This window comes from Odontesthes bonariensis, chromosome 18, assembly GCF_027942865.1.
Source record: "Odontesthes bonariensis isolate fOdoBon6 chromosome 18, fOdoBon6.hap1, whole genome shotgun sequence".
Lineage (NCBI taxonomy): Eukaryota > Metazoa > Chordata > Actinopteri > Atheriniformes > Atherinopsidae > Odontesthes > Odontesthes bonariensis.
The window spans coordinates 2,089,029-2,101,898 of NC_134523.1; the positions used below are offsets into that span (position 1 = coordinate 2,089,029).

Sequence of the window (12,870 nt, forward strand, 5' to 3'; positions counted from 1 at the left end):
TGGTTGCACTGGTGCGCCTAACTTTTTTTCTTAGGTGCACCAGCACAAAAGTTAGGTGCACCCAAATTTTCAAACACATTGCATTTAACACTGCAGTATTACAGGTTCACTTTATTTATTAATTTATTTAAATCGCTGTCCATATATGTCTATTAACTAGCAACTAGTATATTTGTCTCATTGAGTATCTCATTACACTTAATATGAGACTCAACTGCCTAACAAGCACCATTTCAGCCAGATATAGGGAGTTGTTTGAAGACAATACATCTGGAATATCTTGTTAAGTGAAAAAGTCTTGAAAACAAATTGTTTTGAGTCATATTTCACATGAAACAAGCTTTTTTTTTTCATTTGAAGAGGTTTTTAAGCTCATTTCAAGATCACTTTTAACTCAAAAGTCCTAAATATCACATCTTATTTCAAGAAATCTGGACAAGCCGATTTTCACTAGTTCCATTGGCAGATTTTTTTGCTTATTTCAAGCAAAAACGTATTTTATTTGTTGTTTTTTTACTTATTTTTGGAGGGGCATTTTTTCCAGTGTGTGACAGCAGGGAAACTCCGCTGGGTTTGTTTACGGCCGGCGGCCCTTTTCTCCAGAGTGGGTCACAGGCCTGAATGAGCGGCAGTGTGTAGGATCACAGGAACTCGCCTGTTGTTGTTGTTGTTGTGAATGTATACGTGCATGTGACGCGCTTCGGGCTGCAGAGCATGACCGGGACAGGACGGTGCCTGTAAACACAGCCCCTCTTTAATGAATCCCACAGTTGCCTCATTTAGCTGCTAATCTGAGGCTGTTTGGTGGCTTTACAGATGCCTACAGGGAGAACTCGAGTCCCGAGTCTCTGGCCGCCTCAGTTTGTCAGTCGGCCCGTGACTCACGGCCTCCTGCGGGGCTCCACGTTCATGTGATTTGGGTTTAATTCCACCGCGGCCCACAGGTCGGTGCATGAGGAGCGAGCGGGGAGCCTGAATCATGACTGGAATGTGGCTGAAGTCGTTAAAGGCCTCCGGACCAAAGAGATATTCTCAGAAAGCTTCATGGAGTTTTATTTCCTGATCAGAATTTAAGCTGATGTTTGTTTTTCTCTCCTCATTAACGTCACACGTTCACTTATTTATTTAGCATCAAAGCAGGTTTATATGAGCGGTTGAAATGTTCAGTTGAAGCATCAATAAAAAGTTACTCAAAACAAACCTTAAAACAATACATTTCGATTAATTAATGATGAATTATTATAGGGAGTAATACACTTTTATTCACTTCAGTTTGATTAAAATAGAACAAAGTTTAAAACGTAAGGACTAGGGCTGTAAGAGTTAACTCGTTATTATCGCGTTAACGCAGGGGTCTTCAACGTTTTTCAGGCCTGGGACCCCCAAACTGATGGAGAGTTGGAGCAGGGACCCCCCCTACTATTTATACGGCATACAATTGTGTTTTATATTTAACGGGGCCTAGTGCCGTGTATAAACACAGCTACTCTGTTATTGTACTAAGCTGTTCAAATAATACACAGGTTAAAATATTCATGTTTTTATTTTAAACATGTGCAAGGTACAGGGTGGCCGTGCCACTGCCTTTTATAAACACTGAGCTATTCAAATAATCCACAGATTTTAACTTTAAACATGCATGTAGATGGGACAATGAATCCTCAAACCATCTGTGGATGGCACACGTTTGCACACAATTTGTGAGAAAAAACTGGGAAAAAAAATAAAATGAAATGTTAAAAATCGTCTAATCAACCAAAGATTTCGCGACCCCCCTGCAGTACCTCTGCGGACCCCCTGTTGAAGACCTCTGCGTTAACGTATTAATTATTTAACGATAGCCGGACTACCTTCATCAGCACCAAAACGAGGCTGGAACTCTGCTCACAGGACGCAGCAGGGGGTAAGAAGATGTTCATAAATGATGCTGCTGATATGGGATGTTACACAGCTTTATGTCAGAAGAGGCGAACTGTCCCTTTAAAGAGGCGAACTGTCCCTTTAAAGAGGCGAACTGTCCCTTTAAGGAGGCGAACTGTCCCTTTAAAGAGGCGAACTGTCCCTTTAAAGAGGCGAACTGTCCCTTTAAAGAGGCGAACTGTCCCTTTAAAGAGGCGAACTGTCCCTTTAAAGAGGCGAACTGTCCCTTTAAAGAGGCGAACTGTCCCTTTAAGGAGGCGAACTGTCCCTTTAAAGAGGCGAACTGTCCCTTTAAAGAGGCGAACTGTCCCTTTAAAGAGGCGAACTGTCCCTTTAACGAGGCGGACTGTCCCTTTAACGAGGCGGACTGTCCCTTTAAAGAGGCGAACTGTCCCTTTAAAGAGGCGAACTGTCCCTTTAACGACGTGTTTCCTCACAGCTTCTGATGAAATCCTGCTGCTCCTCTCTAACTCGGCTCCAGGCTGGAGCTTTGATCAGCTGCTTATAGAATTTAAGCCATAAAAGATGACATTAAAGCCTGAGAGACGCTGGGGGAGGTCACCCAGAGTGTGTTCCCCCGTCTGCTCTGTGGCTGGGGGCATCAGGGGGCATCAGGGGGGCATCAGCGGGCATCGGGGGGCATCAGGGGGCATCAGGGGGGCATCAGGAGGCATCAGGGGGCATCAGGGGGCATCAGGAGGCATCAGGGGGCATCAGCGGGCATCAGGGAGCATCAGGGGGCATCATGGGGCATCAGCGGGCATCGGGGGGCATCAGGGGGCATCAGGGGGGCATCAGGAGGCATCAGGGGGCATCAGGAGGCATCAGCGGGCATCAGGAGGCATCAGGGGGGCATCAGGGGGCATCAGGGGGCATCAGCGGGCATCGGGGGGCATCAGGGGGCATCAGGGGGGCATCAGGAGGCATCAGGGGGCATCAGGAGGCATCAGCGGGCATCAGGAGGCATCAGGGGGGCATCAGGGGGCATCAGGAGGGATCAGGGGGCATCAGGGGGGCATCAGCGGGCATCAGGGGGGCATCAGGGGGCATCAGGAGGCATCAGGGGGCATCAGCGGGCATCGGGGGGCATCAGGGGGGCATCAGGAGGCATCAGGGGGCATCAGGGGGGCATCAGCGGGCATCAGGGGGCATCAGGGGGGCATCGGGGGGCATCGGGGGGCATCAGGGGGCATCAGGAGGCATCAGCGGGCATCGGGGGGCATCAGCGGGCATCAGGGGGGCATCAGGGGGCATCAGGGGGGCATCAGCGGGCATCAGGGGGGCATCGGCGGGCATTGGGGGGCATCAGGAGGCATCGGGGGCATCAGGGGGCATCAGGAGGCATCGGGGGCATCAGCGGGCATCAGGAGGCATCAGGGGGGCATCAGGAGGCATCGGGGGCATCAGGAGGCATCAGGGGGGCATCAGGGGGCATCAGGAGGCATCGGGGGGCATCAGCGGGCATCAGGGGGCATCTGGGGGACATCAGGGGGCATCAGCGGGCATCAGGGGGCATCAGGGGGCATCAGCTGGCCTCCCCGGGTAACTCGGGTCTTTCCTTTCTGCAGGTGCGGGACTGCCCTCAGACCAGCTCCGGCTTCGTCCGGGTTTCCAAGGAGCTGAAGAACAGAGACGCTTTCGGGCAGGTGGTCTTCTCGGGCTTCTGTAGGAAGGTACGGTGGAGTTACTGTTTCTGTGGCCTTCTTCTGGGTAACATCTTTTCTGGCTAAATGGTTAACGTCTTCCACTGGCTATCTGGCTAACGTCTTCCACTGGCTAACTGGCTAACGTCTTCCACTGGCTATCTGGCTAACGTCTTCCACTGGCTAACTGGCTAACGTCTTCCACTGGCTATCTGGCTAACGTCTTCCACTGGCTAACTGGCTAACATCTTCCACTGGCTAACATCTTAACTGGCTAACGTTTTCCACTGGCTAACATCTTTTCTGGCTAAATGGCTAACGTCTTCCACTGGCTAACGTCTTCCACTGGCTAACATCTTCCTCTGGCTTACATCTTAACTGGCTAACGTTTTCCACTGGCTAACATCTTTTCTGGCTAAATGGTTAACGTCTTCCACTGGCTAACATCTTAACTGGCTAACGTCTTCCACTGGCTAACATCTTAACTGGCTAACGTTTTCCACTGGCTAACATCTTTTCTGGCTAAATGGTTAACGTCTTCCACTGGCTAACATCTTAACTGGTTAACGTCTTCCACTGGCTAACATCTTAACTGGCTAACGTTTTCCACTGGCTAACATCTTTTCTGGCTAAATGGTTAACGTCTTCCACTGGCTATCTGGCTAACCAGAACAAATGTGTTAATCCTTCTTTTCCTCCTCTCTGCATCTTTCTTCTCTCTCAGGTGAACAGATTCAATAAAAGTACAGACCGAGCCCTGCTCGTCACAGACAAGTTCGTCTACAAACTGGAGCCGAAGAAGCACTACAAGGTGCTGAAGAGGTTTCCTTTGGACGCGGTGAGTGCTTATAAATAAAAAAACACACATTCAAGGTCCTCCCCAGTGAACAAATTAAATGTCTAACCTCAACCCGCATGAGTACAACTGTGTTATCGTTCAGGATGATATTTTCTTTTCAGCATTATAAACAAACAGCATTGAAAGATGTGGGATTAAACTGATATCATATTCACAGCATATACGGTTGAGGCTGAGGTCGGCGTGTTCTCAGTGCCTGCTGCTGTGCACGTGCCCGCTGCTGTGCACGTGCCCCTCGGCCTCCTGGGACGGGGACGTGGTCCAGTTAGATGAAGCTGTCCAGCTGTAGCTCCACTCAGAAACTGGGCTGAATGTTCACCGTTTCTTACAAAAAAAAAGTAAAATGTGTCCGTCTTCCTCTAGCTTAATGCTCTTTATTTAACCCTGATCCTTCAAAAACTATTTCTCTAAAAACTAAAAAGCTGTAAAAACTGATGTTGTAGCTCATCAATGACATATCCCAGACCTAATAACCCCCCATAGAATATTTCACTTTGCACTGCATACATTGAAAATACAGCAGTTTTTGTGTGTTTTTTAACAGAAATTGGTGTTTACCTCTTATACACCAGTATTTAAAGGGTTAATTATTTTTTAATAATTGAAAACTTGGTGTTTATGATCAGAACTGAAAGTGGAACAAAGGATTTATGAAGAAAAAAGTGGAAAAAAATATTAACATATGGTATTTTGGGAATCAGTTTAGAAGGGGACAAAAATGTCCCTTTTCAGAAATTAAGGATTTTTTTTTAAATCCAGCATAACAAAAAAATTAGAAATCCCTAAAAATCAATGTTGTTGCTGATCATTGACATATCCCAGACCATAATTATCCCCACTCAACAATTCCACTTTGCATTCTATATACTGAAAATATAGCAGTTTTTGTGTTGTTGTTTTTTTACAGAAATTGGCGTTTACATCATATAAACCAGTATTTAAAGGGTTACATTTTTGAAAATAATTGAAAACTTGGTAGTTATGATCAGAACTGAAGTGGAATAAAAGATTTATGAAAAAAAAAGCAGAAAGAAATATTAACATATGATGTTTTCAAGTTGTTTTAAAAGGGGACAAAAATGTCCCTTTCAGAAAATAAGTTAAGCAAAAAAATTAAGCAGCAGAACCGCATCCTAATGGTTACCATGGTTACTGTTCATCACGCTCCACCTGCGGCCCATCGGGCGTAAAGAGGACGCAGACTGAGACGATATCGTTTCCTGCGCTGCTCTTCAGGTTATCCGTCACACGGGGTGAAACTGGTTCATTTCATGGCCTGATCTGAGAAACTAGATCAGAGGGTCTCGCAGGACCGCCGGCTCTGAAAGTGAAGACAGAAACTCGGTTTTATTTAATCATCTGTCGCTTTGAGATGTCCTAAAGCTGCATTAACATCGGGTGGATGAGTGCATGTGCCCTTATTTCTGCCGTTATGTTTCAAAACTAAATGGAAAAGCTTTAAGGTCACCTGTGGACACGCATGGCTTCCCTCCACAGTTTGACGTGAAGCTAAATTACATCAAATATCCTTTATAATAACAAAAAGAAGCAGCACAAGCCGCACTAATGCCAGCAAATGCTATTTTATTTATCTGATCTTTAATTAACCAGAAAGTAGAGACTCTTGAGATTCAAAATCCTTCTTTTAAGAGCGTCTCGGCTCTTAGATAGGCAGCAGCTCGGGTCAGCGGCACGAAATTATGAAACATCATGAATTAAAATGACAAAAGACTAAAACCTCAGAGAATTTAACACCACAGTCATCAAAGGCCACATCGGGACAGAAAGATCAAACACAGCAACGACAACCAGACACAACATGTGTTGAAAGCAGCCTCTGAAGATCCAGGTCATCACAGTTAAAAAGTACTGACTTCATTAAATTTCATTTTTATCTCACCGGGCTAAAGTGACCGTGATGAACGAGATTTTCGTCTTCATCGACGGCTGTTTTTACAGAATTTAAATTCACTGGAGGTTTAAGAGGAAACCGGTAACATCTAATGAGTCGGCACAGCTGCTCGTCTCGCATTGTTGTCGAGATGGAGAGCTCGCAACATGCCAGAGGGTTAAAAACCATCTTTATGCTGCAGCCGAGGTGCTAAAGATAGCTGCCCTTTTTTTGAGAGGGAAACAAAATAAAGCAGAAAAAACACTAAATAAAGCAGAAAAAAATACAAAATAAAGCAGTAAAAACACTAAATAAAACAGAAAAAACTACAAAATAAAGCAGAAAAAACACTAAATAAAGCAGAAAAAACACTAAATAAAACAGAAAAAACTACTAAATAAAGCAGAAAAAACTACAAAATAAAGCAGAAAAAACTTCTAAATAAAGCAGAAAAAACTACAAAATAAAACAGAAAAAACTACAAAATAAAGCAGAAAAAAACTACAAAATAAAGCAGAAAAAACTACTAAATAAAGCAGAAAAAAACTACAAAATAAAGCAGAAAAAACACTAAATAAAACAGAAAAAACTACTAAATAAAGCAGAAAAAACACTAAATAAAACAGAAAAACACCAAATAAAACAGAAAAACACCAAATAAAACAGAAAAAACACTAAATAAAACAGAAAAAACACTAAATAAAGCAGAAAAAACACTAAATAAAGCAGAAAAAACACTAAATAAAACAGAAAAACACTAAATAAAACAGAAAAACACCAAATAAAACAGAAAAAACACTAAATAAAACAGAAAAAACTACTAAATAAAACAGAAAAAACTACTAAATAAAACAGAAAAAACTACTAAATAAAACAGAAAAAACACCAAATAAAACAGAAAAACACTAAATAAAACAGAAAAAACACTAAATAAAACAGAAAAAACACTAAATAAAACAGAAAAAACTACTAAATAAAACAGAAAAAACTACTAAATAAAACAGAAAAACACTAAATAAAACAGAAAAAACACTAAATAAAACAGAAAAAACACTAAATAAAACAGAAAAAACACTAAATAAAACAGAAAAAACACCAAATAAAACAGAAAAACACTAAATAAAACAGAAAAAACACCAAATAAAACAGAAAAAACACTAAATAAAACAGAAAAAACACTAAATAAAACAGAAAAAACACTAAATAAAACAGAAAAAACACTAAATAAAACAGAAAAAACTACTAAATAAAGCAGAAAAAACTACTAAATAAAGCAGAAAAAACTACTAAATAAAGCAGAAAAAACTACTAAATAAAACGATCACAGGTTGTAATTCAGTTAAAAACGTATAAAAAAGTTTTTTAATTTTTTTTTCATTGTAAAATTAAACAGGACCGTTTCATGCTTCCCAACTGTAAGAAGTTTAGTAAATTATTAGAAATTTAATAACGAACAAAGTCGGCCTCTGAAGGACATCGTCTCAGGTTGATGATGTCACTGACTTTAATAACGCAGCGTTTGTGGGAGCTGAATAAGCTGGACGGCGGTCCCTCCCCTCAGGGGACGCTTTGTCCCAGAGACGTCCCGCACGCCGGCGTCCCCGCTGGATTAACCTGAGAGAGCCGGGGGCCGTAAGAGGCTTAGTCCATCCCGTTCCCTCCTGAGAGCTCTGACGCACCGGTAAACTCCACGGGACCGTGTTCCTCCTCCAGCGGCAGGAAATCTGAACGTTATTATCTGGGTCACATGACTTTCCTTTTACTGCACCTCCGCACGTGAGCCCCTGATCCAGCAGCTGGTAGCAGCAGTGAGAAACTAAGTGAACCCCTGATCCAGCAGCTGGTAGCAGCAGTGAGTGAGAAACTAAGTGAACCCCTGATCCAGCAGCTGGTAGCAGCAGTGAGAAACTAAGTGAACCCCTGATCCAGCAGCTGGTAGCAGCAGTGAGAAACTAAGTGAACCCCTGATCCAGCAGCTGGTAGCAGCAGTGAGAAACTAAGTGAACCCCTGATCCAGCAGCTGGTAGCAGCAGTGAGTGAGAAACTAAGTGAACCCCTGATCCAGCAGCTGGTAGCAGCAGTGAGAAACTAAGTGAACCCCTGATCCAGTAGCTGGTAGCAGCAGTGAGAAACTAAGTGAACCCCTGATCCAGCAGCTGGTAGCAGCAGTGAGTGAGAAACTAAGTGAACCCCTGATCCAGCAGCTGGTAGCAGCAGTGAGAAACTAAGTGAACCCCTGATCCAGCAGCTGGTAGCAGCAGTGAGTGAGAAACTAAGTGAACCCCTGATCCAGCAGCTGGTAGCAGCAGTGAGAAACTAAGTGAACCCCTGATCCAGCAGCTGGTAGCAGCAGTGAGTGAGAAACTAAGTGAACCCCTGATCCAGCAGCTGGTAGCAGCAGTGAGAAACTAAGTGAACCCCTGATCCAGCAGCTGGTAGCAGCAGTGAGAAACTAAGTGAACCCCTGATCCAGCAGCTGGTAGCAGCAGTGAGAAACTAAGTGAACCCCCGATCCAGCAGCTGGTAGCAGCAGTGAGTGAGAAACTAAGTGAACCCCTGATCCAGCAGCTGGTAGCAGCAGTGAGTGAGAAACTAAGTGAACCCCTGATCCAGCAGCTGGTAGCAGCAGTGAGAAACTAAGTGAACCCCTGATCCAGCAGCTGGTAGCAGCAGTGAGAAACTAAGTGAACCCCTGATCCAGCAGCTGGTAGCAGCAGTGAGAAACTAAGTGAACCCCTGATCCAGCAGCTGGTAGCAGCAGTGAGAAACTAAGTGAACCCCTGATCCAGCAGCTGGTAGCAGCAGTGTGTGAGAAACTAAGTGAACCCCTGATCCAGCAGCTGGTAGCAGCAGTGAGTGAGAAACTAAGTGAACCCCTGATCCAGCAGCTGGTAGCAGCAGTGAGAAACTAAGTGAACCCCTGATCCATCAGCTGGTAGCAGCAGTGAGAAACTAAGTGAACCCCTGATCCAGCAGCTGGTAGCAGCAGTGAGAAACTAAGTGAACCCCTGATCCAGCAGCTGGTAGCAGCAGTGAGAAACTAAGTGAACCCCTGATCCAGCAGCTGGTAGCAGCAGTGAGAAACTAAGTGAACCCCTGATCCAGCAGCTGGTAGCAGCAGTGAGTGAGAAACTAAGTGAACCCCTGATCCAACAGCTGGTAGCAGCAGTGAGAAACTAAGTGAACCCCTGATCCAGCAGCTGGTAGCAGCAGTGTGTGAGAAACTAAGTGAACCCCTGATCCAGCAGCTGGTAGCAGCAGTGTGTGAGAAACTAAGTGAACCCCTGACCCAGCAGCTGGTAGCAGCAGTGTGTGAGAAACTAAGTGAACCCCTGATCCAGCAGCTGGTAGCAGCAGTGTGTGAGAAACTAAGTGAACCCCTGATCTGTGGTTATTTAGCAGAATAAAACTCGATGCCTTTGCAGCTTTATTAAATCACACTCGGCTGGTTGAACGCCTGAATTAAAGGTGCATTGCGTCCTCTCTCTCTCCTCAGTTCACAGGACTGAGCGTGACCTCCGGGGTCGACCAGTTGGTGGCGCTCCACACGGCCTCCCTGGATGACGTCCTGCTGTGTCTGCAGCGCGGCGAGCTGAGCCCCAACCAGGACCGGGTGGGCGAGCTGGTGGGCTCGCTGGTGGACCACTTCACACGGTCAGTTCATGTTTTAACCAGACCGACCCGCTCCGGTTTTATCTCGCCGCGCTCCGTCTCCACGGCGGCTCTGTTTGTTACAGGAACGCTGCTGCTGAGCACACATTTCTCAACTCAACTTTATTTATATGGCCTTTAAACACAGCCATGGCTGAAACAAAGTGCTGTACAACACAAAATACAAGGCATAAAACACAAGAACAATGCAACATCTCAATGGTTTCTTAGAGAATTTAAGGGAAATGCAGCGATAAGTGGCTCCAGTTACATGTCGACATAGAAAATGTCTCCGTATCTTTATCTCCAAACCTGTTAATGCAGGCAGGTGGTCATCAGAGAGCGCTTGGTTTGCGTTTTAAATGTCGTTTCATCGCAGGAAGTCAGAATCCAGATTGAAATTAGATTAACTGTTCAAGTTAAGATCAGTTTAATTTACTTATTTAACAAACCGTGACCCGATCCGGTAGATCCAACAAAACAAGAGCGAAACATTTTCTCTGAAGTGGCGTCGACACCCAAGCTGTTTGTCGGCTGACAGATTCGCCGTATTTCGGAGCTGTTGATGAATCTGTTTGTGCAGCTTCTCATTAAATTCAATTAGAAATGAATTCATGAGATCAGCTGCTGACGTGAGAACCTGAAACCTCTCGCTGAAACAAAGTGTGCTGACGCAGCAGAACCTTCTCACAGCTGTCGGTGTGAGTCCTGCTCTGAATAACTGCTGTGAGATAAATCCGTCACCGCGGCATCATCGCTGCTCACGCCTCTGACTCACTTCCACCCGCCTGGAACAGCGCAACCCGCCACTTTCCCCGCTCGGCAGGCTGTTTGGGTTGTGCGTCGGCGCGGGGGTGCTGCTGCACTGGAAAAAATGCCCCTCCAAAAATAAGTAAAAAACAACAAATAAAAGACATTTTTGCTTGAAATAAGCAAAAAAATCTGCCAATGGAACTAGTGAAAATCGGCTTGTCAAGATTTCTTGAAATAAAATGTGATATTTAGGACTTTTGAGATCTTGAAATTAGCTTAAAAACCTCTTTAAATGTAAAAAAAAAAGCTTGTTTCATATGAAATCCGACTCAAAACAATTTGTTTTCAAGACTTTTTCATTCAACAAGATATTCCAGATGTATTGTATTAAAACAAGTCCCTATATCTGGCTGAAATGATACTTGTTAGGCAGTTGTGTCTCATATTAAGTGTAGTGAGATATTTTGACGAGAAATGAGACAAATATACTTGGTAAGACTTTGATTTTTTCCAGTGCAGATGACAGTTTTTTCAGGCAATGGCCTGATTTATTTATTTATTTATTTAAATCACATTTTGTGTAGCTCTGCTTTGTGAATTAAGACGTAACGTTTGAATGTGAAACACGTCTGAAGTTCACTGGAAAAAATGCCCCTCCAAAAATAAGTAAAAAAACAACAAATAAAAGACGTTTTTGCTTGAAATAAGCAAAGAATCTGCCAATGGAACTAGTGAAAATCGGCTTGTCAAGATTTCTTGAAGTAAGATGTGATATTTGGGACTTTTGAGATAAAAGTGATCTTGAAATTAGCTTAAAAACCTCCAAATGAAAAAAAAAAAGCTTGTTTCATGTGAAATACGACTCAAAAGAATTTGTTTTCAAGACTTTTTCATTTAACAAGATATTCCAGATGTATTAAAACAAGTGAAATGGTACTTGTTTGGTAATTGTGTCTTATATTAAGTGTAATGAGATACTCAATGAGACAAATATATTTGGTAAGACTTTGATTTTTTCCAGTGGTTTGTGTTCCTTACAGCCGGAGCAGCAACATGTGGGATAAATAAGGGTGAAGGAAGACTCAGATTCACTAAAACATGCTAAACTGGACGGTTTTCCTTCACAAAAAAGCCACAAAAAAATAAAATCAGCAAAGTAGATAAATAGAAGAAATTAAATAGATAAATAGAAGATTTTTTCCAGTGTGTACGTCCTGGCTGCTGAGGCGGCGCTCTCCTGAAGGATTAATCCTCCAAATCCTGCCAGCTCCAGAACTCGTGACGTCAGAGTCGCACAAACAAACACAGACTGGGACTCAGTTTGCTTTGTTCTAAAAGTTGAATCAATCTGTTCGTATGTGAACATTCAGCTCAGGACGCAGCCGTCCGTCTGTTAGAAGTTTCTGGTTTGAGCCCCGACGTCGTTGGACCTGCTCATCATCTGAAACAGAACAAGAAGTCGAGCTCTTATTATTACGCTTCACCCACTGCTGTTCAACGTGACCTTTTTTTTTTTTTTAAACATATTTCTATTAGGATTTTTCATTGATTTAAACATTGACATTTAAACATGAACATTATATCCCCATCTGGCAATAATAACAATAATAATAATAAAAGTAAATAAATAAAATAGAATAAAAATAAATAAACAGATAAATATAGAATAAAACAAACAAAAAGATACTGACAAAATTACATTCCAATAGGGTCACAGCAGTGCACAAATGTTCAACGTGACCTTTAATCTAAATGTACTTTATTTCTACAGCCCTTTACAGACGATCCTTATGGTGTAACCAAAGTGCTTTACAGCAGGTAATAAATAAAGAGAAGAAGAAGTAAAAACAAATAAAAACAACAAAAGAACAGTGAAAGCAATAAAATACAACAAAATCGAATAAGATAAAATAAGATAAAAGTGTCATCATACTACTGGGTATTAAAGCCATCCTAAATAAGTAGGTTTTTAGCCTAGATCTGATCATCAGAGTCACGTCCCAGCATGCTCAGCTGCAGACAACCTGGAACAAACCTGAAGACCCGACTCTGGCCTTCCTGCGTGCTGGTTTCTTAGGCTGTGTTCCAAACCGCATACTTCTCCTACTACTCATACTAACTTTCTGAGTCAGTATGCGAGTTTGAGTAAGCGA

The 12,870-nt window shown here is 43.2% G+C and overlaps 1 protein-coding gene across 1 annotated transcript in view; it reads left to right on the top strand.

The window, feature by feature from the left end:
* Positions 1-12,870, top strand: part of myo1g (myosin IG) — a 101,720-nt gene that overhangs the window by 64,881 nt on the left and 23,969 nt on the right. The window contains exons 18-20 of the mRNA XM_075449801.1: positions 3,489-3,593; positions 4,288-4,401; positions 9,810-9,967. Coding sequence (XP_075305916.1) covers positions 3,489-3,593; positions 4,288-4,401; positions 9,810-9,967 — 377 coding nt within the window. The remainder of the gene's footprint in view (positions 1-3,488; positions 3,594-4,287; positions 4,402-9,809; positions 9,968-12,870) is intronic.